Genomic DNA, 21279 nt, shown 5'->3' with positions numbered 1-21279 from the left:
TTCTATACTTGTAACAAACGAGCAACTATCATATTTTAAGTTTCCAAAATTAGCAGAAACTTCTCTTAAAAAGAGTGAATTCATAGTTGAAATCTCTTTTAAAAATGGTTACTAATAATTGGCTTGCAATCTCCCCTTCATTTTCATTACAGCACATCTTTGGAGACGTCACACAGTGCATCTGTTAAATCAATTAAGGGCATGAGTGAAGAGTCTGGCACAGAGATATCTCCTTATTCATTATCCCTGAGATCAAATGATTTTGAGGGCCTTCCATGGTCCACAGGCCTGATGTTCCCCACCCCTGATCTAAATACTTAGAAAGATACTCAGCAGAGGAGTACTAATCATCAGGATAACCCATTCTATCTCAGCCACTCCAAGCCTCCACAATGGCTCAGAGATAAAATGGTCATGACAGCAGGAATGGAGGTTATGTGTGGGCTCAACAAGGTAGACATGCACTCATAAGGGCTAATCTGTTTATAGTCATTGTTCAGTGCCCAGTCGACCAAATGGACAGGTCAATACTGTACCTCCATTTGCAGCATTCCTTGGGGGAGGGGAAGGAAGCAGGTAGCCATCAGTGCCAGGTGGATTTCATTGGACCATTTCCATCAAGGAAAAGGTGGCACTTTGTTCTTTGAATACAGTTTCTAACAATATAGTTTTACCTTCTCTCCTGTGACTTTTCTGTAAATATCTTCATCTATGAAATTGCAAAATGTCTCCTTTAACACCACAGCATACAGCAGAGCAGATTCTGATCAAGAAATGTATTTTACAGCAATGAAGTACATTAATGGTCTCGTGTAAATATAGGTACGATGGTTCCCTCCGCAGACAGAATGGTATAATGACCTTTTGAAGTGTTAGTTACAGCAATAGCTGCATAACAGCACCTTGCAAAGCTGAGGCAATGTCTTCCAGATGCTGGATATGCTCTCAATAACCAACCAATACATGGTGCTATTTTTCCCAGAGCCAGGATGTACAGGACTGGGATTCAAGAGCGGATCTGGGAGCGGCTGCTCCGAAATTACCCTCAGTGCTCGCTCCACTAGAAAAGTTTTTGTTTCCTCCTCCATAACTTTGGGCTTTGCTGGTCTACAAGTCTAAGTCTTCTACTAGGGATCACAGCAATGGGTCCATTAGACCGGAAGCTGAGAGTCGTACCCTTCCATGGGAAAGGGACTTTGTGAGAATTCGTGAGTTAGTTTTAAGAGGAAAAGTTGCATTATGTTAGGTGAAAACATGTTTTGCTGTTGTCTTCATCGGAAATATAGAAAAAAATACACTGATGTCAGGTTGACAAGGGGTAAATTACTGTGGTTTCTAAGTGTAAACTTAGTTAAGTATTAGTTCTAATTCCCATAATTAATCCTATAATTCTATACTGCTTATACTGGTCCTATTCTCTGTTCTATCCCTAACACAATTAGTGTGCAGAATATATAAAAAGCTTCTACAACTAAGATGAACTGAATATAGAAATAAAAAAGAAACAGAAAAGGCACACGAAAGAAAAACAAAACAAAACCAAAAAGCTAACACAGGATGTTCAAACTCTTGAGTAATCAGGGAAATACAAATTAAAGCATAAACTACTACTGCACACTCATCAAAGTAGCAAATATTAACATGATTGAAAATTCTAAGAATGAGCTTGGATTATCCCAAGAGGAAGTGGTAGACATTGGTTGGTGAGAATTTAAACTATTTAATCACTATGGGAAATAATTAGCAGTACTGATAAAGCTAAAAATGGGTATTTACTAAAACCTACAAATTCTATACCTAGGAAGGACCCTAGAGAAACTTTCACAGACTAAAAATGGGTAGAAACATATAATATTCTTTATCTAGAGAATAATGATAGCATCTACACTAATAAAAGAGAAACATGGTAATTGGTGTACGACCGCTACCCTTTTCATTGGCTAATCAGTGAGATATGCAAATTAACTGTCAGCCAAGATGGCGGCCGGCAGCCAGGCAGCTTGAAACTAACATGAGGCTTGCTTGCCTCAGTGATGGAGGAAACCAACGTTTCCCGCCTGCTGCTGCCTCTGAGCTGGCAGTTTAAGAAACATTGTAACAAATACCTCCGGACTTCAGCCTGCAGATTCGCAACATTGTAAGCAAAGGCCAGAAAGCTACTTTCAGCTGTGCAGAGGCCTAAGAGCTGGAGCCAAGCCTCAAGGTAAAACTGGCCCAGAATAAAAAAAAAAAAAAGAAAAAAAGGAGCGGTTGGGAAGTTCAGTCACTCTCAGCCTGAAAACAGCCCTCAGCCCCTCAACCAGACTGGCCAGGCACCCCAGTGGGGACCCCCACCCTGATCCAGGACACCCTTCAGGGCAAACCAGCCAGCCCCACCCATGCACCAGGCCTCTACCCTATATAGTAAAAGGGTAATATGCCTCCCAGCACTGGGATCAGCGTGACTGGGGGCAGCGCACAAACCCCCTGATCGTCCTGCGGTTCTGTGTGTGACAGGGGGCGGGGCCCCAACCCGCTGAGCAGCCCTGCTCTGTGCCTGATAGGGGGGAGCTCCCCAACCCCACCCCCCCCCACGGGCACTGCTCTGTGTGTGATGGGGTAGAGCCATAACCTCCCCATCAGCCCTGCCCTGAGTGTGAGAGTGGCAGCGCCCCAACCCCCTGATCGGCCCTGCTCTGTGGGTGATAGAGGGTGGCACCCCAACCCCCTGATCGGCCCTACTCTGTGTGTGACAGGGGCAGCGCCCCAACCCCCTGATTGGCCCTGCTCTGTGCATGACAGGGGTGGCACCACAACCTTCCTATCGACCCTGCCTTGAGTGTGACAGGGGACGGTACCCCAACCCCCCAGTTGGCCCTACCCTGAGCGTGACTGAGGGTGGCATCACAACCTCCCAATCTGCCCTGCTCTGTGCATGACGGGACGGCGCCCCAACTCCCCAATGGGCCCTGCTCTGAGCCCGACCAGGGGCTGCACCTAGGGATTGGGCCTGCCCTCTGCCACCTGGGAGCAGGCCTAAGCCAGCAGGTCGTTATCTCCCGAGGGGTCCCAGACTGCGAGAGGGCACAGGCCGGGCTGAGGGACCCCCCCCCCCGCCGAGTGCACAAATTTTTGTGCACCGGGCCTCTAGTTCAAATATAATATACTGGAGATTGAGGAATAACACCGTTACATTGAAGTTAGTCATTTAGAGGCGATATCCATTGCTGACTGTGGTTGGCAACCTATACATTCCCAATGATCCTTACCCTCAGGTAATCATAGCTTTGTATAATATCCTCCCCTTTTGTACAGCTCTGGTTTAGTGACTCACTTCTAGTCAGAAAAACTAAACTAAATTAAACAAAAAAAAACACTTCACTTTGCCCTAACTGGTTTGGCTCAGTGGATAGAGCATTGGCCTGTGGACTGAAGGGTCCCAGGTTCAATTCCAGTCCAGGCCATGTACCTTGGTTGCGGGCACATCCTCAGGAGGGGGTGTGCAGGAGGCAGCTGATAGATGTTTCTCTCTAATCAATGTGTCTAACTCTCTATCTCTCTTCCTTCCTCTCTGCAAAAAATCAATAAAATATATATTAAAAAAACTTCAAGTAGTGGAGGTGATAGAATGTTACTTGCAAGATTAGGCTATAAAAAGACTGTGGCTCTTTCTTGGACACCCTCTCTTACTTTGAGGAAAGCCAGCTGCTACGCTGTGAGTTCCCTATGAAAAGACCCACATAACAGAGAATTGATATTTCCAACCAACATCCAGCGAGGTCCTAAGGCCAATCAATAGCTCTATAGAAAGTCGGGATGGGGATCTTCCCTCAGCTATGCCTGGAGATGATTATAGGCCTGTCTGAGGCTTTGATTGCAGAAATGTGAGATCCTGAACCAGAGACCTCCAGCAAAGTCATCCTCAGATCCTTGACTCATAGAAACTGTGAGCTAATGCTTATTGTTTTAAGCCACTAAGTTTGGGATAATTTGTAAAATAGCAATAGATAACGAATATGTGCTCCTATAATCATTGCAAACCTACAGTGGTAAACAAATTCATCATTTCAGACTAACAGGCACCCTGAATTATTTAAAGTCACCCGTTAATTCATCTAATAATTACTGAAGGCCTAATCTATCAGGCTTTGTTATAAGAATAAAGTTATAAAAAAAAGCAGTCCAGAACCTATGCTTTATGGAGTTTTTTCACACAGACAATAAACAATAAAATATATCTTATGCCAGATGATGATGATTCCTATGGAGAAAAATAAAGCAAGGAAGCAGGATAGACAAAGCCTGTTTTAAGTAGGAGTTGCAATTTTTTTTAAAAAAGCCCACAAGAGGATATGTTTATTGATTTTAGAGAGAGATGGAGAGGAAGGGAGAGAAACATCAGTAGAGAAACACTGATCAGATGCCTCCCATACACACCCCCAGGGATTGAACCAACAACCTAGGTATGTGCCCCGACTGGGAATCGAACCCCCAACCTTTTGGTGCAGGGGATGACAGTTAACTAACTGAGGCACAGGGAGGGGTTGCAAGTTTTAAAAGGGTAGTCAAAGCCTTCCCTGAAAAGAATATATGTGCACAAAACCCTGAAAAGTGTGAGGGAGCATGAGTCATACAGGATCTGGAGGAAGTGTCCCAAACAAGAAAAAGCAATTGGAAAAGTTTTGATGCAGGAGTGAAATGAACAGTACAGAATTTTAAGTGGCCTGTGCACCTTTCTCAGGATGTTAGCTTTAACTCTGCTGTGAAATAAAAGTCACTGGGTTTTGTCGGGCCAGTGTAGCTCAGTGGCTGTGCAACGACCTGTGAATCAGGTCAAGGTTCGATTCCCCATCAGGCCACATGCCCGGGATGCTGGATAGAGCCCTAGTGGGAGGCATGCAGGAGGCAACCGATCAATAATTCTCTTTCATTATTCACGTTTCTCTCTCTCTCCCCCTTTCCTTTCCTCTCTGAAATCATACATATATATATACACGGAGTGGCCAGATTATGACCACCTGACGTTTGTAGGCAATTTAGCCAAAGGCCTGTTCGAACCTTTGCTGTCTGCAGTTACCAAGATAAAACGTCTCCAATTCGTACAGGAACACAAGGATTGGACAGTCGAGCACTGGATAAAAGTCATGTGGTCCGATGAATCACATTTCCAGTTGCATCATTCAGATGGCAGAGTGAGAATTTGGCGGAAACAGCATGAAAGCATGCACCCCACATGCATGAGTACAGCCCTTCAAGCTGGTGGGGGCAGTGTTATAGTTTGGGGCATGTTTTCCTGGCATGATTTGGGCCCTTTAATTCGTGTGGAACAACATCTGAAGAGCACAACATACCTAAGTATCGTTGTGATCAGGTTCATCCTATCATGTTGATGGCGTATCCCAATGGAGATGGCTTCTTCCAAAAAGACAATGTGCCATGCCAAGGTGCTTGTATTGTGCAGGAGTGGTTTCAAGAACATGAGGGAGACTTTACCTTGCTTAGGTGGCCCCCACAATCACCATATCTCAATCCAATTGAGCATTTGTGGGATGAAGTTAAAAGAGCCATTAGGCAGCTGGTTCCACAACCATCAAATCTCACAGAACTGGACAGTGCTATTCATTGGGCATGGTGTTAGATTCCTCGCATCACATTTCAACATCTTGTGGAGTCAATGCCAAGAATCGCCACAATATTGAAGGCAAAAGGTGTCCCAATGAAGAACTGATGGGTGGCCATAATAATCTGGCCACTCAGTATATATCCTATCTAATAATAGAGAAACATGGTAATTAACCATAACTTCGCTACCCTTCCCATTGGCTAATCAGCGAGTTATGCAAATTAACTGCCAACCAAGATGGCGTCCGGCAGCCAGGCAGCTGAAGCGAACAGGAGGCTTGCTTGCTCCAGTAAAGGAGGAAGCCAAGGTTCCCCACCTGCCACTGCCGGCCTCTGAGCTTACACTCTAAGAAACAATGTTGTAAGTAGAGGAGCTAAACCATCCCAGAAACCTGCTTTCAGCCAGCCGGGCTTCAGCCAGCAGGACCGCAACATTGTTTCAATTATAGAACAAACCCAGATACCTGCTTTCAGCAGCCGAGGTCTCAGAGCTGCAGCCGAGCCTCAGAGCTAAAGCCGGCTCTCAGCTCCAGTGATAGCCATAGAAGGTAAATAAATCCCAGAATTAAAAAAAAAAAAAAAGAAAAAAAGGAGAGGTTGGGAGCTTTAGTCGCCCACCAGCCTGAAAATGGCCCTCAGCTCCTCATCCAGACTGGCCAGGCACCCCAGTGGGGACCCCCACCCTGAAGTGGGTGTGACCAGCTGCAAACAGCCATCATCTCCTTATCCAGGCTGGCCAGGCACCCAAGCGGGACCCCCACACTGAAGCAACAAGATGGCGGCTAATTTGCATACTGAAAGCGGCGGCAGCATGCAAGGCTGTCCGCTGTCCAGGGACCCGGATCTGTGACCCTGCTGGGCGGGGGGCAATGCTTGAGGCTGTCCACGGTCTGGGACCCGGATCTGTGACCCTGCCAGGCAGGGGACAGTGCTTGAGGCTGTCCACGGTCTGGGACCCGGATCCATGACCTGCCAGGCGGGGGGCAATGCTTGAGGCTGTCCACGGTCTGGGACCCGGATCTGTGACCCTGCCAGGCAGGGGACAGTGCTTGAGGCTGTCCACGGTCTGGGACCCGGATCTGTGACCCTGCCAGGCAGGGGACAGTGCTTGAGGCTGTCCACGGTCTGGGACCCGGATCCATGACCTGCCAGGCGGGGGGCAGTGCTTGAGGCTGACCATGGTCCCGGGACCCGGATCTGTGACCCTGCCAGGCAGGGGACAGTGCTTGAGGCTGTCCACGGTCTGGGACCCGGATCCATGACCTGCCAGGCGGGGGGCAGTGCTTGAGGCTGTCCACGGTCTGGGACCCGGATCCATGACCTGCCAGGCGGTGGGCAGTGCTTGAGGCTGTCCACGGTCTGGGACCCGGATCCATGACCTGCCAGGCGGGGGGCAGTGCTTGAGGCTGTCCACGGTCTGGGACCCGGATCCATGACCTTCCAGGCGGGGGTCAGTGCTTGAGGCTGACCATGGTCCCGGGACCCGGATCTGTGACCCTGCCAGGCAGGGGGCAGTGTTTGAGGCTGTCCATGGGACCAAGACATGGTTCTGTGACCCTGCCAGGTGGGGGGGGGGGGTAGTGCTTGAGGCTGTCCACGGTCCCGGGACCTGGATATGTGACCCTTCCCGGCAGGGTGGCAGCTCGCACAGCGGCAGATTGGCTGGGATTGGGCAGGGCAGGACGCCTGGCTTCCACCCAGCCCCAGTCACTCTGGGCAGGTGAACAGCACAGAGAGTCTCTGGACAGGGGAGGCAGGCCGGCGGAGGGCAGCCTGTACTCCCCACATGGCGGTGGTGACAGCTGTGAGCATGCCAAGCGGAGCCTGCAGGCTAAGCTGAAGTAGTGCCTGCAGGCCATCAGCGCCCAGGAGTGGCTGTGTAAGATCTGCCTCCTGGCCCAGAAGGTGTAGGATCACAGGGACAGCCACCGTGGCGGGCCAGACTGACGTCCTCCTGGCTGCACCACAGTGGTTTGCGGATCTGCAAAGCCAGAGGCCTCAGGTGTGCACATCCCTTCCTGGCGTGCGAACATCCCCCAGCACACTGTCACCCTTCCGCGCCTGCAACGGTTGCAAACCAAGGCGTGCACAAGTTCCCCCCGCCTCTCCACCGCACTTCCATCAACCCAGCATGCCTAACACCCCCACAGGATGTGCACACATTCCCTCTGATGCGCTCACGTCCTTTGGAGAGTGTCTGGGTGTTCTGGGTGCTGAGGGTGGGCGCCTGTGAGATGACAGTGAGAGGGCGGAGTGGTGATGCTCTGTTCCCAGAGGCCAGTGCAGCTACGAGATCACTTCTAGGGGGTTAATGCAGGTGCTGAGGTGGGAGCAGATGCAGACAGACACACCTGGTGGGCGCGGGCGGCCCTTGCTGAGGTGCCTTCGGTCAGCGTTCAAGATCAAGAACCCAGAGGCAGAGAGGAATTCTGTCCTCTCAGTGAAACAGTGGGATAGTCGGGGTGACTGTAGAGGAATGTGCACTTTGGGTGCCAGCACCCATGAGCGAAGGCTGCCCTGACTGAGCCTCACTTGTTTGGGGCCTAGCGCACTCCTGCCGGGCAGCGGGTGACAGGACGTGCTTTTCCGAATTAATGAGAGAAAACGTTGATTCTCCTGCTGCCCACGAAGGTGGAAAGTGAAGTGGGGAGACGTGGGGAGTGAGCGAGGTTCCCTGTCTGGGGGTTCCAAATCTGCTGTTGGTTTCTTTCACTGCTGACTAGAGATATACAGGGTGTCCCCCCAAAATGTATACACACTTTGAATACCTACTAATTCCAATGGTTTTAAGCATAAGAAAGAAACAACAATGGAGCTGTTATCTGTTAAAAGTGTGGGCACAAACAGGCAGTTGGACATTCCGAGGGGTCTCAGATTGGAGAGGGTGAAGGCCAGACTGAGGGGCCCCTTTCCCCCCTACACCAATGCATGAACTTCATGCACCGGGCTACTAGTGTACTAATACAAGGGTAATATGCTAATTAGACCAGACATCTTCCAGACAAAGCCACAGTGGTGGGGACCAAGGCAGAGGAGGTTAGGGGTGATCAGGCTGACGGGGGGGGGGGTGGCGGGGCAGTTAGGGGGCGATCAGGCTGGCGGGGGGGAGCAGTTAGGGGGCAACCAGGCCAGCAGACAGAGGCAGTTAGGGGCCATCAGGCCGACAGGGGAGCAGTTAGAGGGCAATCAGGCTGGCAGGGGAGCATTTAGGGGGCGATCAGGCTGGTAGGGGAGCAGTTAGGGGGTGATCAGGCTGGCAGGCAGAGGCGGTTAGGGGCAATCAGGCCAGCAGGCAGGTGAGCAGTTAGGAGCCAGCGATCCTGGATTGCGAGAGGATGTCCGACTGCCGGTTTAGGCCCAATCACTGCAGGAGGGGTCCCACATTGGAGAGGGTGCAGGCCAGGCGGAGGGACCCCCTTCCCATGCATGAATTTCATTCATTAGGCCTCTAGTATATATATATCTTTAAAAGTCATTGAGTTTTGAGAAAAGGAGTGATATCATGTTTTTAAATGATTGTTCTGGCTACTGTGCTTAAAAATGATTATGGGTCTCTTTCCCTGCCGCCGTGGCCGCGGAGTTTGGCTCCACCCATAACCCCGCCACCATGGCAGAGGAAGGCATTGCTGGTGGAGGTGTAATGGACGTTAATACTGCTTTGCACGAGGTGCTGAAGACCTCCCTCATCCACGATGGCCTCGCACGCACGGAATTCGTGAAGCTGCCAAAGCCTTAAAGCTCCAAGCCCACCTTTGTGTACTTGCATCCACCTATGATGAGCCTATGTACGTGAAGTTGGTGGAGGCTCTTTGTGCTGAACACCAAATCAACTTAATTAAGGTTGATGACAACAAGAAACTAGGGGAATGGGTAGGCCTCCGTAAAATCAACAGAGAGGGAAAATCCCATAAAGTGGTTGGTTGCAGTTGCGTGGTGGTTAAGGACTATGGCAAAGAGTCTCAAGCAAAGGATGTCATCGAGAAATACTTCAAATGCCAGAAATGAACAAATAAACTTGGCCTTTGTTTAAAAAAAATGATTATGTATGGCAGAGCAGAGGGGTCAGGCTTGGGGGGACATCAGTGTAGACGTAAGGAGACCAGCTAGAAAGTTTTTATAATAATCCCACGGAGAGTGTGGTGGTTCATATCAGGGAGAGAAAGCTGAAGGATGTTAAATGGTCAGATTGTGAATATGTTTTAAGAAAGTTTCAACAGGATTTGCCAGACTATTCCTAGGGTACATATGTGTATATATCCACTGAGGGTACCTAGTGTAAATCATTAAGCCAGAAGCACAGATGCTTTATTAATTCTCCTTTCAAATATTTGTTATTCCTAATTCCCTATAATCTATATCCACTCTTACAACCATGTTTCCAGGCATTATAGTAACTACTTTCAATGGCTTTAAAGGTTTCAATATATTTTAATTTTTAAATTATGCTACATTTAAATGAGCAGCAGAGTGCTTAAATGAAAGGTCGATTTTGAGACAATTCTGTGTTACAGTAACTGTGATGGTTACTTATCATTCCATTCTTTTGGAGTGACTCTGCCAACAGGGGACAGGTTCCATACTATTCCAATCTGTGTAGCTGTAAATAACCATGCAACAACACAGAAAATGGAGCCACTGGCTAGTATAGTGTCACCATATTTGTCATGGAAATCTGGGGAGTGTTTCTTGTGGCTCTGTCTTGCCCTTATTTGCTGAAAGCTTCGAATCTTGACACTTCTCAATATATTTCTAGCCAAGGGAAACATCATGAAGGTGTGATGGGATTGCAGCCGCTGGGCTATTTCCTTGTAGACACCTGAAAAACAAACATTGAACAATGACATCTGATCTGCATTCATTTACTCTCTCTTTGAATGTTTCTCCCACAGCACCTCTCAAGTGTGCTGGTCATGTGAGTTTTGACATCATGATGTCCAGATTTGAGTCTCAGCTCTGCCCCTGATTAACTGTGAGCTGGCGCAGTTATTTAACCTCTCTTTGCCTTCGTTTCTTCAATGGCAAACTGAGACAATAATGTTCAACTTCAGGGGGTATTGTGAGGATTACATGTGATAATCCTTAACAAAAACAACCACATAGTAAGCACACAATAGATATTAGTTTTTCTATTCTTTGCAAACAGCCAATGGCTTGTTCCAGAGAGAGACTCCAAACTCATCAGCATGGCTGATAAAAGGACTAAAATTCCCAACTTGCCCCACTAGTCCAATGACATGCCTATGTTTACAACAAACTAATTTCATTTGAAATTACAGGCCATTCACAGAGTATGTCCTCCTTCATCTGTTCCTTTTCTCCCTTCCTATTAACCTCCTTCTTCTCTTCCTTCCATCTCCTTCTACACCTGTAATTCCTCCATGCACCTTCCTAGAAGTAAAACTCTACTTATACTTTAAAGCCCATTCTAAAAGTCGTGCCTTCTGGGAAGTCTTCTCCAAAACCTCCCTAGGATAAGCTGCCTCTTTTCTTCACTACTACTCTTCTTAAAATCCCTCTCCCACAGTATGATTCACTGGCTTTATTATTTTTAAAGGCTTTGTTTTTTAGAGCAGTTTTGGGTTCAAAGCAAAATTGAGTGGGTAGTACAAAGTCTCCACGTATACAATGACTCCACATATGCATAGCTTCACCCTCTTGTGCCAGAGTAGCACATTTATTACAATCAATGAACCTACATAGTAGTCCTTAAACAGAGATGTTTTTCACAAATATTTTCTCCTAGCCTGTGGCTTTTCTTGTCATTCTTTTGAGGAATTATCTTCATATTTTCCTCCAGTAGACTGCAAGGTCTTCAAGAGCAAGAGGTCTAGCTTTACATACACAGTGGCTGACAAAAGCATAGAAAAACTTTTTTGAACCAATGTGAAATGTAAGTATTGGTATCCTCATAAAAATCTAAACTTGATAACAAGTTAAAAACCATGAAATCAAATGTACATGTCATAAGAGCCCTATTTATTTTATTTTTAAAATAGTTATACTGAGAGATCTAGAAGCAGAAACATATGAAGGAGTTCTATTTCTCTTCTTTGTGCAAACTGTCAAACAGTGTTCCGTCTCTAGTAATGACAGAAGCTAACTGTAGCCCAAATGCAAGCAACATGGATACAAAAGGGCCCAAGATCAGTATTTTAACTGTTTACCAAGATTTGCCAACTCAAATGACTTTATTTCCAACTTAGGAAACAAGACCCTAAGGTTCTCTTTTATTTCCACCAAAATGTAAGTGTATTCATGATTGTGAAATACAGGGCAAAAACAAAATGCATTTTTTCTGAGGTTCCAAATATTCAGAGTGTTTTTCCTGTTAGTCATGAATCTCTCCACCAAAAGTCTCCAAGGTTTTAATTTGTATTGAATTCAGAGAACAGGTTGAAGGTGAGATGGGTCAGGGTATGAAGGTGCAGCCTGAATCCAATACAAAAGCACTGTGGCACACTTCACTTCCAGTCTTTAGGGAGGCACATAACCAAACAATAATGTGTGATAACAGGGATCTCTTATGAGTCACTGACTCATGCCTGCTACTTTATGACAAATTGATTTCATTATTCCCATCCTCACAATGTTAAGTTGAAACTCAGATACTTTGTCTCTAGTGACATTGATCACATCCGTTTGTAGCTCAGTTCATCCTCTGGCTATTCCCACATCTGAGCAGCTTTTCTTTTCCATCTAGCCTGAGTTTTCTCATACCGATAAATGCTCAATCCTTAGAATTTTCCTCTAAGAACTCTTTCTATATAGTCTGTAGTTGCCATTTCATTATACAATAAACAAAATGTAGGCGTTTCATTCCTTTTTCCTTGTCAGCATCAGCTCTATCTGTCTCAGTTGCTTTTCTATATTACTTATATATACTTTTGTTTATAATACACACTTAAGAGCTTGGAACCCACTGATTAGAGAGTACTGCTGAACTCCACATGACTTACTTCTACACTAAATTTTGTGTTACTGCAGAGCCCTAAGCCTATTACCAAAAGAACTCAAGCAACAGGTTCTAATATCCATACAAAAGCATTAAAAAGGGACATATAGTGGAATAATAAAATGCAGGCAAAGAAAGTATTTCTTAAAGTAGATGCTTTCTGGTGAAAACAAACTATAAAAAGATGGCAGAAGACAGATTTCTTTAAATAATATGAACAAAGTAAAGGTCCTCTCATGCCTGTGGCAATAAAAGAAAAGAAATATGTTCTGAATATAAACAGTTCAAGGGAGCAGAGTAACCTATGAGGATGAAAAGGAAAGACTGTGTTATCTATTTTATATAGTAATTTTGAAGTTCAGTTCAGGAAAAATAACTAATACTAGACCTCAATTTAACTGGGATAAGGAGGTATATATAGATTTGAAGTTTCACTAGTAACAATAATCATTTCAAATCACTAAAGGTCATAAAAAGAAGTAAAGCAGTAGTACAGAAAGGAAACTAATACTTATTGAATATAAGCCAGAATTTTCCACATCTGCAAAAATGGTGTGAAATGGGAATTATTTACCTGCACTTCAAACAGAAGAACAGATGATAGGACAAGATGTGAACTCAATCAAGTCCTTTGATTCTAAATCTGGTACATTTTTCACGTATGTCATGTTTTAAAGCATATTTAATTCTGAGTGCTGGAAACAAACAACTCTAGTGTGGTTACCACAGATGACCCTTTATTTGAAAATGGTTCAGTTCAGTTTACTATATATTTATTGAGTGGCTACTGTGTATCAGGGCCTGGTCTGGGGGCAAGGATACCATGCCTACTCCTGAGAAGCTTATGATAGAATGAGGAAATAAATGGATCCACTGTCCTAGGGGAGGATATAAGGCCAGATATGAAAAGTACATTTCAACCTGGGACTCCAGCAATAGGTTTAGAGAAAATGAGACCTAGGCAAGACACATTTTATCATAATAAAAAGCATTTAATGCAATCTATCCTATCTAATAATAGACAAACATGGTAATTGACCGCCTTCGCTACACCTCCCATTGGCTAATCAGCATGATATGCAAATTAACCACCAACAAAGATGGAGGCTAATTTGCATACTGTAGGCACGGCGGGAAAGCGCAAGCCGCCAGCGAGCTGCCATCCAGGGAAGGCTGGCCCCAGAAGCCCCAGCAGCCACCTGATATGGCAGTAATTTTATCAGTAAGCACTCTGAAAGTCAGTGGCATAAATGCACCAATTAAAAGACAAATTATGAGGGTGAATCAAAAACAAAACCCACTTTAAATATAAAGACACATATAGATTAAAAGTAAATGAATTAAGCTGCAGCCTGTTTTGCTCAGTGGATAGAGCATTAGCCCGTGGACTGAAGGGTCCCAGGTTCAATTCCAGTCAAGGGCATGTACCTCAGTTGTTGGCTTGATCCCCAGTCCCTATCAAAGCATGTGCAGGAGGCAACCAATCAATGTCTCTCTCCCTTTCCCTTCACTCTCTCTAAAATTCAATGAAAAAATATCCTTGGGTGAAGATTAACAAAAACAAAGTAAATGGATTAAGTAACATTAAAGAGATTATAAGAAAAATATATTCCAAATTTTATTAGTTGTATAATGGTTATGTTTAAATTATTAACACCTAAGAAATTGGGTGAAGGGTACATATAATATGCCGTAGTATTTTATAGTTTTTTTACATGTATGAGATTAATTCAAATTAAAATATTAAAAAATTAAAAATTAATAAAATATTAATTGAAATGTGTATGCATTACATGAAAAATCTCCTAATTGCTTCTAGCATAATTTATTAAATTGTGCTAAAATTTACAAGGATTCAATTAAAAAATATCTTAATTCTAAATGATATAATAGAAAATATATAATAGTGCAGTTATAAGCACTTATCTGAAAATAAAAACTTAAAGAAGTGAATTTAAAGAAGGGATTGGTCAAAGAAAATATATGCACAACCCATGGACACAGACAACAGTATGGTGATGGCCAGAAAGAAGTGGGTGGCAAGAGCTGGGTAGAGGGGACAAAAGGGGGGAAATAGGGACATCCTATATCTAGTCTAATCTAGTCTAATAAAAGAGAAACATGGTAATTGGCGTACGACCGCTACCCATCCCATTGGCTAGTCAGGGTGATATGCAAATTAACTGTCAGCCAAGATTGCAGCTTGAAACTAACATGAGGCTTGCTTGCTTCAGTGACGGAGGACTCCAACGTTCCCCGCCTGCCGCTGCAGGCCTCTGAGCTGCAAGCAACTATGTAACAAACATAGAAGCTAAACACAACCCCAGAAACCTGCCGGGCTTCAGCCAGCAGTATCGCAACATTGTAAGCAAAGGCCAGAAACCTACTTTCAGCTGTGCGGAGGCCTAAGAGCTGGAGCCAAGCCTCAAAGCTAAAGCTGGCCCAGAATAAAAAAGAAAAAAAGAAAAAAAGGAGCAGTTGGGAGCTTCAGTCACCCCCAGCCTGAAAACAGCCCTCAGCCCCTCACCCAGACTGGCCAGGCACCCCAGTGGGGACCCCCCCACCCTGAAGGGTGTGTGACCAGCTGCAAACAGCCATCATCCCCTCACCCAGGCTGGCCAGGCACCCCAGTGGGGACCCCCACCCTGAAGGATGTGTGACCAGCTGCAAACAGCCATCATCCCCTCACCCAGGCTGGCCAGGCACCCCAGTGGGGACCCCCACCCTGATCCAGGACACCCTTCAGGGCAAACCAGCCAGCACCCACCCATGCACCAGGCCTCTACCCTATATAGTAAAAGGGTAATATGCCTCCCAGCACCGGGATCAGCGGAGCCACGAGGCCTCCCGGCACCGGGATCAGTGTGACAGGGGGCAGCGCCCAAACCCCCTGATCGCCCTGCGGCTCTGTGTGTGACAGGGTGCGGCGCCCCAACCCCCTGATCGGCCCTGCCCTGTGTGTGACAGGATGTGGCACCCCAACCCCCCCTCCCCCCACGGGCCCTGCTCTTTGTGTGACGGGGTAGAGCCATAACCTCCCCATCGGCCCTGCCCTGAGTGTGAGAGTGGCAGCACCCCAAACCCCTGATCGGCCCTGCTCTGTGGGTGATAGAGGGCGGCGCCCCAACCCCCTGATGGGCCCTGCTCTGTGAGTGACAGGGTACAGAGCCCCAACCCCCCTGATGGGCCCTGCTCTGTGAGTGACAGGGGGAAATGCCCCAACCCCCTGATTGGTCCTGCTCTGTGCATGACAGGGGGTGGCGCCGCAACCTCCCCATCGACCCTGCCTTGAGTGTGACAGGGGATGGTGCCCCAACCCCCCAATCGGCTCTACCCTGAGCATGACTGAAGGTGGAATCACAACCTCCAGATCGCCCTGCTCTGTGTATGACAGGGGGTGGTGCCCCAACTCCCCAATCAGCCCTGCTCTGAGCCCGACCAGGGGCTGCACCTAGGGATTGGGCCTGCCCTCTGCCACCCGGGAGCAGGCCTAAGCCAGCAGGTCATTATCTCCCGAGGGGTCCCAGGCTGCGAGAGGGCACAGGCCGGGTTGAGGGACCCCCCTCCACCCTCCCGAGTGCACAAATTTTTGTGCACCGGGCCTCTAGTAATAGTAATAAAAAGCTAATACTATATGCACCTTGACTGAACGGCAGAATGACTGGTTGCTATGATGTGCACTGGCCACCAGGGGGAAGACGCTCAATGCAGGAGCTGCCCCCTGGTGGTCAGTGCACTTCCATATGGGGAGTGCCACTCAGCCAGAAGCTGGCTCATGGCTGGCCAGCGCAGTGGTGGTGGCAGGAGCCTCTCCCACCTCCGTGGCAGCACTAAGAATGTCCAACTAACGGTTTAGACCCAATCCCTTGTGGGCCTAAACCTTTGGTCGGACATCCCCAGAGGGCTCCCTGGCTGCCAGAAGGATGTCTGACTGCAAGCTTAGGCCTGATCCCCGGGGGAGTGGGCCTAAGTCGACAGGTAGACATCTCCCAAGGGGTTCTGGACTGTGAATGGGCGCAGGCTGGGCTGAAGGACCCCCCACCCCCCGAGTGCACAAATTTTTATGCACCAGGCCGCTCTAGTATATAAAAAGCCAGCGACCAGAACGCTGTAACGACCGGTCAGAGAATAGGTTGAAGGTGAGATGATGCCCACTGAGGCCAGCAAACCTGCCCAATCAGGGGTGAGGCCAGCTGGCCAACCACCCATTGCCCCTTCCCCAGTCACTTACCCCCTATCGGCCCCCCCACTCCATTTGGGGGCAGAGCCGGCTGGCCCACCACCCACAGCCCCTCCCCATGTCTTGCTCCACCCCCAATCAGTCCTCTGCACTTCAATCATGGGCAGGGCTCACCAAACAATTGCCTGTGGCCCCTCCCCCCAGCCGGCCTGGCCCTGAGTGGCCCCAATTGGGGTGGGCCAGCCCGCCAACCTCCCGCCATCTCCTCCTCCCGACAGGCCCAGTCCTGATCCCCCCCCAATTGGAGCCAGGCTGGCCAGATCCCACCCGTGCACGAATTCACGAACTGGGCCTCTAGTAAATATATAAAAATAAATTATGGGGCATACCAAAAATGTTTTTTTGCAGATTTGACATAATATATACTTTTAATTTACAAAAACAAGTAATAGTACTAATTACCTACACTTTTTGCACCAAAGTGTCTTTTTATTTTACTTTAAAATCTTTATTGTTGAAAGTACTAAATATGCCCCTCCACTCCCCACTGACCTCCTCTAGCACACCCCTATGTTCATAGCAGCACAATTTACAATAGCTAAGATTTGGAAATAGTCCAAGTAACCACCAGCAGATGAGTGGATAAAAAGATGTGGTACATTTACACAATGGAATACTACACAGCTATAAGAAAGAAATAACTCTTATCATTTGCAACAGCATGGACCAGGAGAGTATTATGCTAACCGAAATAAGCCAGTCAGAGAAAGATATGTATCACATGATCTCACTCGTATGTGAAATCTAATGAACAAAGTGACTTTTTGAAAACCCAGATGCCGAGTGGTGGGCACACAATGCAATATACAGATCATGTATCTTAGAAATGCACAGCTGTAATCTATACAATCTTCTTCACCAATGTCGCCCCAATATATGTTATTAAAAAGAGAAAAGAAAAAAAGAAATTGAAAATACAACATTGGAGGAAAATATGTAGATATTGTGGCAAAAGCAAAAACTCAAGAGAGCTGAATTGGAGTGGGACAGGGCCCCCTAGTAAGGCCACTAGTATTGGGTGGTCAGAGCTGAGGCAGCAATGCCCAGGGACAAGCCTAGAGGGATGAGGAAAGGGCACACATTAGGACTTTGCATGCCTCGCCATGGACACTACGGACATTTTGCTCCAAGTAGTTCTTTGCTGTGGTGGTATGTTGCCGGGGTCCAACCCCAGCAGGTCCAGGGGTTCCCAAAGGCGTAGACGGAGTCGGCGAAGAAGGAATGACACGGAGACAGCATTCAGTTGATCAGCAGCCTAGCCAGGATCTCCAGCCAAGTTCTGGTCTCGATCTCCAGAGAGGTTCTGCTGGTTCTCCAGCCAGGTTCTGTCTGAGATCTCCAGCCATGTTTGGTCACCAGGTTCTAGTCAGGTTCTCTTGCCAATTTCTGTAGTTAGGTTCAGTCCAGGATCTTTTGCCATGTTCTCTCGCTAGGTTCTGTCTCTAGGTTCTGAGGCCAGTTTCTGTCCAGGATCTTTTGCCATGTTCTCTCCAGCGAAGTTCTTCTGTCTCTAGAGAATGTTCTGTGTAGGTTCTGTCTTCTTAATTCTCTTGTAAGTTCTGTCTCGTTACATCTGTATTTATACCAGTTGATTCCAATCCTATCAATCTCTATTACAAAGGTTAGGGTGTTTCTTATCTCCATTCCAGGGAGTAAAGATTATGTAGCTTAAGCATGATTGTTCGTAGTTAAAGTGATTAATTACCCGCCTGGCACTTAGTTGAGGGGTTTTATTCCCTCCCTAACTTCAGGGGAAAATCCCTACCTGGGGATTCAACCTTTCTCGGAGAGGTGACCTTGGTTAAAACACAGCGCCAAGAAGGTGAGCAAACATATTCAGAACCGTATGCCATAAATGCCAGGTCCCTTGAAACAGCAAGGATGGACCGGCTCCCGGCAGTATGTCCTGTCAGTGCAGGGTGTTTAGTGCCATCCCTGCTTCTATATATTACATACCAGTAGTACCTAACTCCCTCAGTTGTGACATTAAAAATGTATCTACAGACATTGCCAGATGTCACCAGGGAGCAAATTCATCCCTGGTTAAGAACAATTGTTATACACAGAGCTGTGTTCTCTGTCATTTTCCCCGCAATCTTTAAAAGGACTTTGTTCTATAAAATACAGAAGGCTTAAACTCTAAGAAAATGCACTCTCTCTTTCCCTGTGATGGATGCATAAAGGTTGCCATCAATGTTTTTCCTAAACTAATCTCAATTAAAAAAAAATGTTTTGCAGTATCATTTAGATTAATTGCCTAATCTATCAGGGCATCTGCTTCCTCACCCATAAAACAAACGAACGAAAAAAAGTGAAACTAATTTAGCTTTTCCCAAACCTGCCTGGCTCTGGGTCATCTGACATCTTTGTTTACAGAAGGTAGATCCCTGGGCTTCATGACAAACTTACTGTAACGGAGTATCCAAGGAAGTAGCCAGAGAATCTGTATTTTTTAAAACAAGTTCTCAGGAGAATCCTGTCATCAGAAAAGTTTATGAGACACTGAATCAGATAATCTCTGAGGTCCTATCTGACTCTAACACTCTAGACCTTTCCAAAGAGAAAAACATTTTAGGAAGGCATTCATTCTTTTAGGCCACTGAAAAAGTACAGTAGTAATTGAATTCACCACCATGGTAATTTAGAAAGCAGTACCTGAGTGACCTGAAAGAGTTATAGAGACCGCCTGGGAATAAGCTGGTCAACAGAAACATTTGGCAACATTTACAAACAGTAAAAGCACTAGTGTTACTGGTATTTGGCTATATAGTGAATGATGCACTCTGGAAGCAAAGGCTTCTATGCCAGCTAACTCAACTGTTAACACCTTCATTTCCACCTCCTTTTATTTCTACCCTTCTTTTTACAGCTTCAGAATATCAGCACAAAATCAGAAACAATAAAAAGGCAATCTTCTTGAAATGAAAACGCACATAACCTGCACTGTCTTCCATTCATGAATGTATTTCTCAGAAGACTTTGCTGCCCTAGAAGGGACAAAGTGTACACAGTGCAAACTGTCTCGTACCAGGACTACTTAAGCCTTCTGCCTTTCCTAACAGGAAATACGGAAGCCCTGCAAGAAGCAATGCTGCTGGTGGAAATGCTGAACAATGGGTCTATTTCATATGTATTGGCATCATCTCCTGAGTCACTGAAATGACGGGTGGTGTGGCCATGTGCTTAAGGCTGGGTATTATGTCACTTTATTAAGCCTAAAAAGTCACATAAATATATGCTACCTGAACAAATAAAAAGGCAGATTACAGCAATGAAGTGTTATGCCAGGAGGGAGAAATAACAAAGTGGACACTTTGTGACTTAATGTCCTCAAATGGCAAATGTTGCCTGAAGAATGATGGGATAGAGGTATGTCCTCTCCCTCATATTCTTCGCACTGAAAGTCTAAATGAACAGAGACTGTTTCCATCCTGTGTAGAACACTGAAGGTATTCAACAATCTCCATCCTGGGAATGATCACAGCGCTCATTCAGGCAGTTCCTCGTACAGATCTTCTTATATGAATGTGGTTCACTCATTAAGTATCCACTATATTTCCTTCAGTCACAATGTGCTTTCAGCTATACTATTTCCCTCTTTCTGATAGCTATGTGTAAAAGAACAAAACAGGCTTTTCTCCCTGTCACATTGTAAGTCAGTGGCATTATTGTGCAATAATTCTTATTTTGTTTTTTATTAAACATTAGCAAGCCCAGCAAATTTCCTCATGACAGTAACCACAACAGCCCTCTTTCTAAAAATTAATACATTGACTGGAATAACAGGGTCACCAATTTCCAATGTTTGAAATAGATGATAACATGAAAATACTTCGACATCCACTATGAGGAAATTTGCTGCACTCAGTGGCTCATAGATTGTTGCATAGTCAGGTCCTGTTAGTAGGGTCTATTTCAGTGAATTCAGCAAGTCAAAATATCTGGATAAATGCATAACATCTTCTCCAACCTAATTTTGGAAAAGAAAGAGATCATGGTTGTGATATATTCCAGAAACTTTAAAAAATGTATCCAGAAAATGATATGGAGTCATTGGAAAACATTAGGAATAGGAGTTACACTGTCTGATTTGCGGTTTAGCTATTGCTCTGGCATTTGAGTGTGGGAAAGGTATTGCGGGGGATACTGCAAATGCTCCAAGGAGAAATGATAAGGACCTGCACTTGAACAGTTCATCCAATTATGGTTTCAAAGTGAGCCAGTCCCTTATTTCTGCAGTCACCATATTTCTGCATCCAATCCTCGGCTTTGCACAGCCAGACCTCATTTCTCTTGCATAGGCACCGAATGGTTGACAGCCTCTGAGAATCCACCTCATGCCAATGAAATTCTCAAGAACCTGATATATTAACTTTAAAAGAAGGTTATTCCATTGCAGTGGCTGAAATACATAATTTACTTTTAGCCTTGCTAGCTTGACACTCATTCCACTTGTAAAGTGATCTTATATCAGTATTTCCCCAAA

General features: G+C 46.0%; 1 protein-coding gene and 1 pseudogene across 1 annotated transcript in view; one reads left to right on the top strand and one right to left on the bottom strand.

Moving 5' to 3' along the window:
• The first annotated feature begins 9205 nt into the window (after nt 1-9205).
• On the top strand, nt 9206-9631 carry LOC132227480 (small ribosomal subunit protein eS12-like; annotated as a pseudogene).
• A 385-nt stretch (nt 9632-10016) lies between these two features.
• LOC132227476 (cytochrome c oxidase subunit 7B2, mitochondrial) overlaps nt 10017-21279 on the bottom strand; it is a 98533-nt gene continuing 87270 nt past the window's right edge. Inside the window, exon 3 of the mRNA XM_059682621.1 lies at nt 10017-10417. Coding sequence (XP_059538604.1) covers nt 10125-10370 — 246 coding nt within the window. The 5' untranslated portion in view covers nt 10371-10417 and the 3' untranslated portion in view covers nt 10017-10124. The remainder of the gene's footprint in view (nt 10418-21279) is intronic.

The sequence above is a fragment of the Myotis daubentonii genome, chromosome 1 (genome assembly GCF_963259705.1).
Source record: "Myotis daubentonii chromosome 1, mMyoDau2.1, whole genome shotgun sequence".
Lineage (NCBI taxonomy): Eukaryota > Metazoa > Chordata > Mammalia > Chiroptera > Vespertilionidae > Myotis > Myotis daubentonii.
Note: the sequence above shows the minus strand (reverse complement) of the source record. Positions and strands in the feature narration are given on the sequence as shown.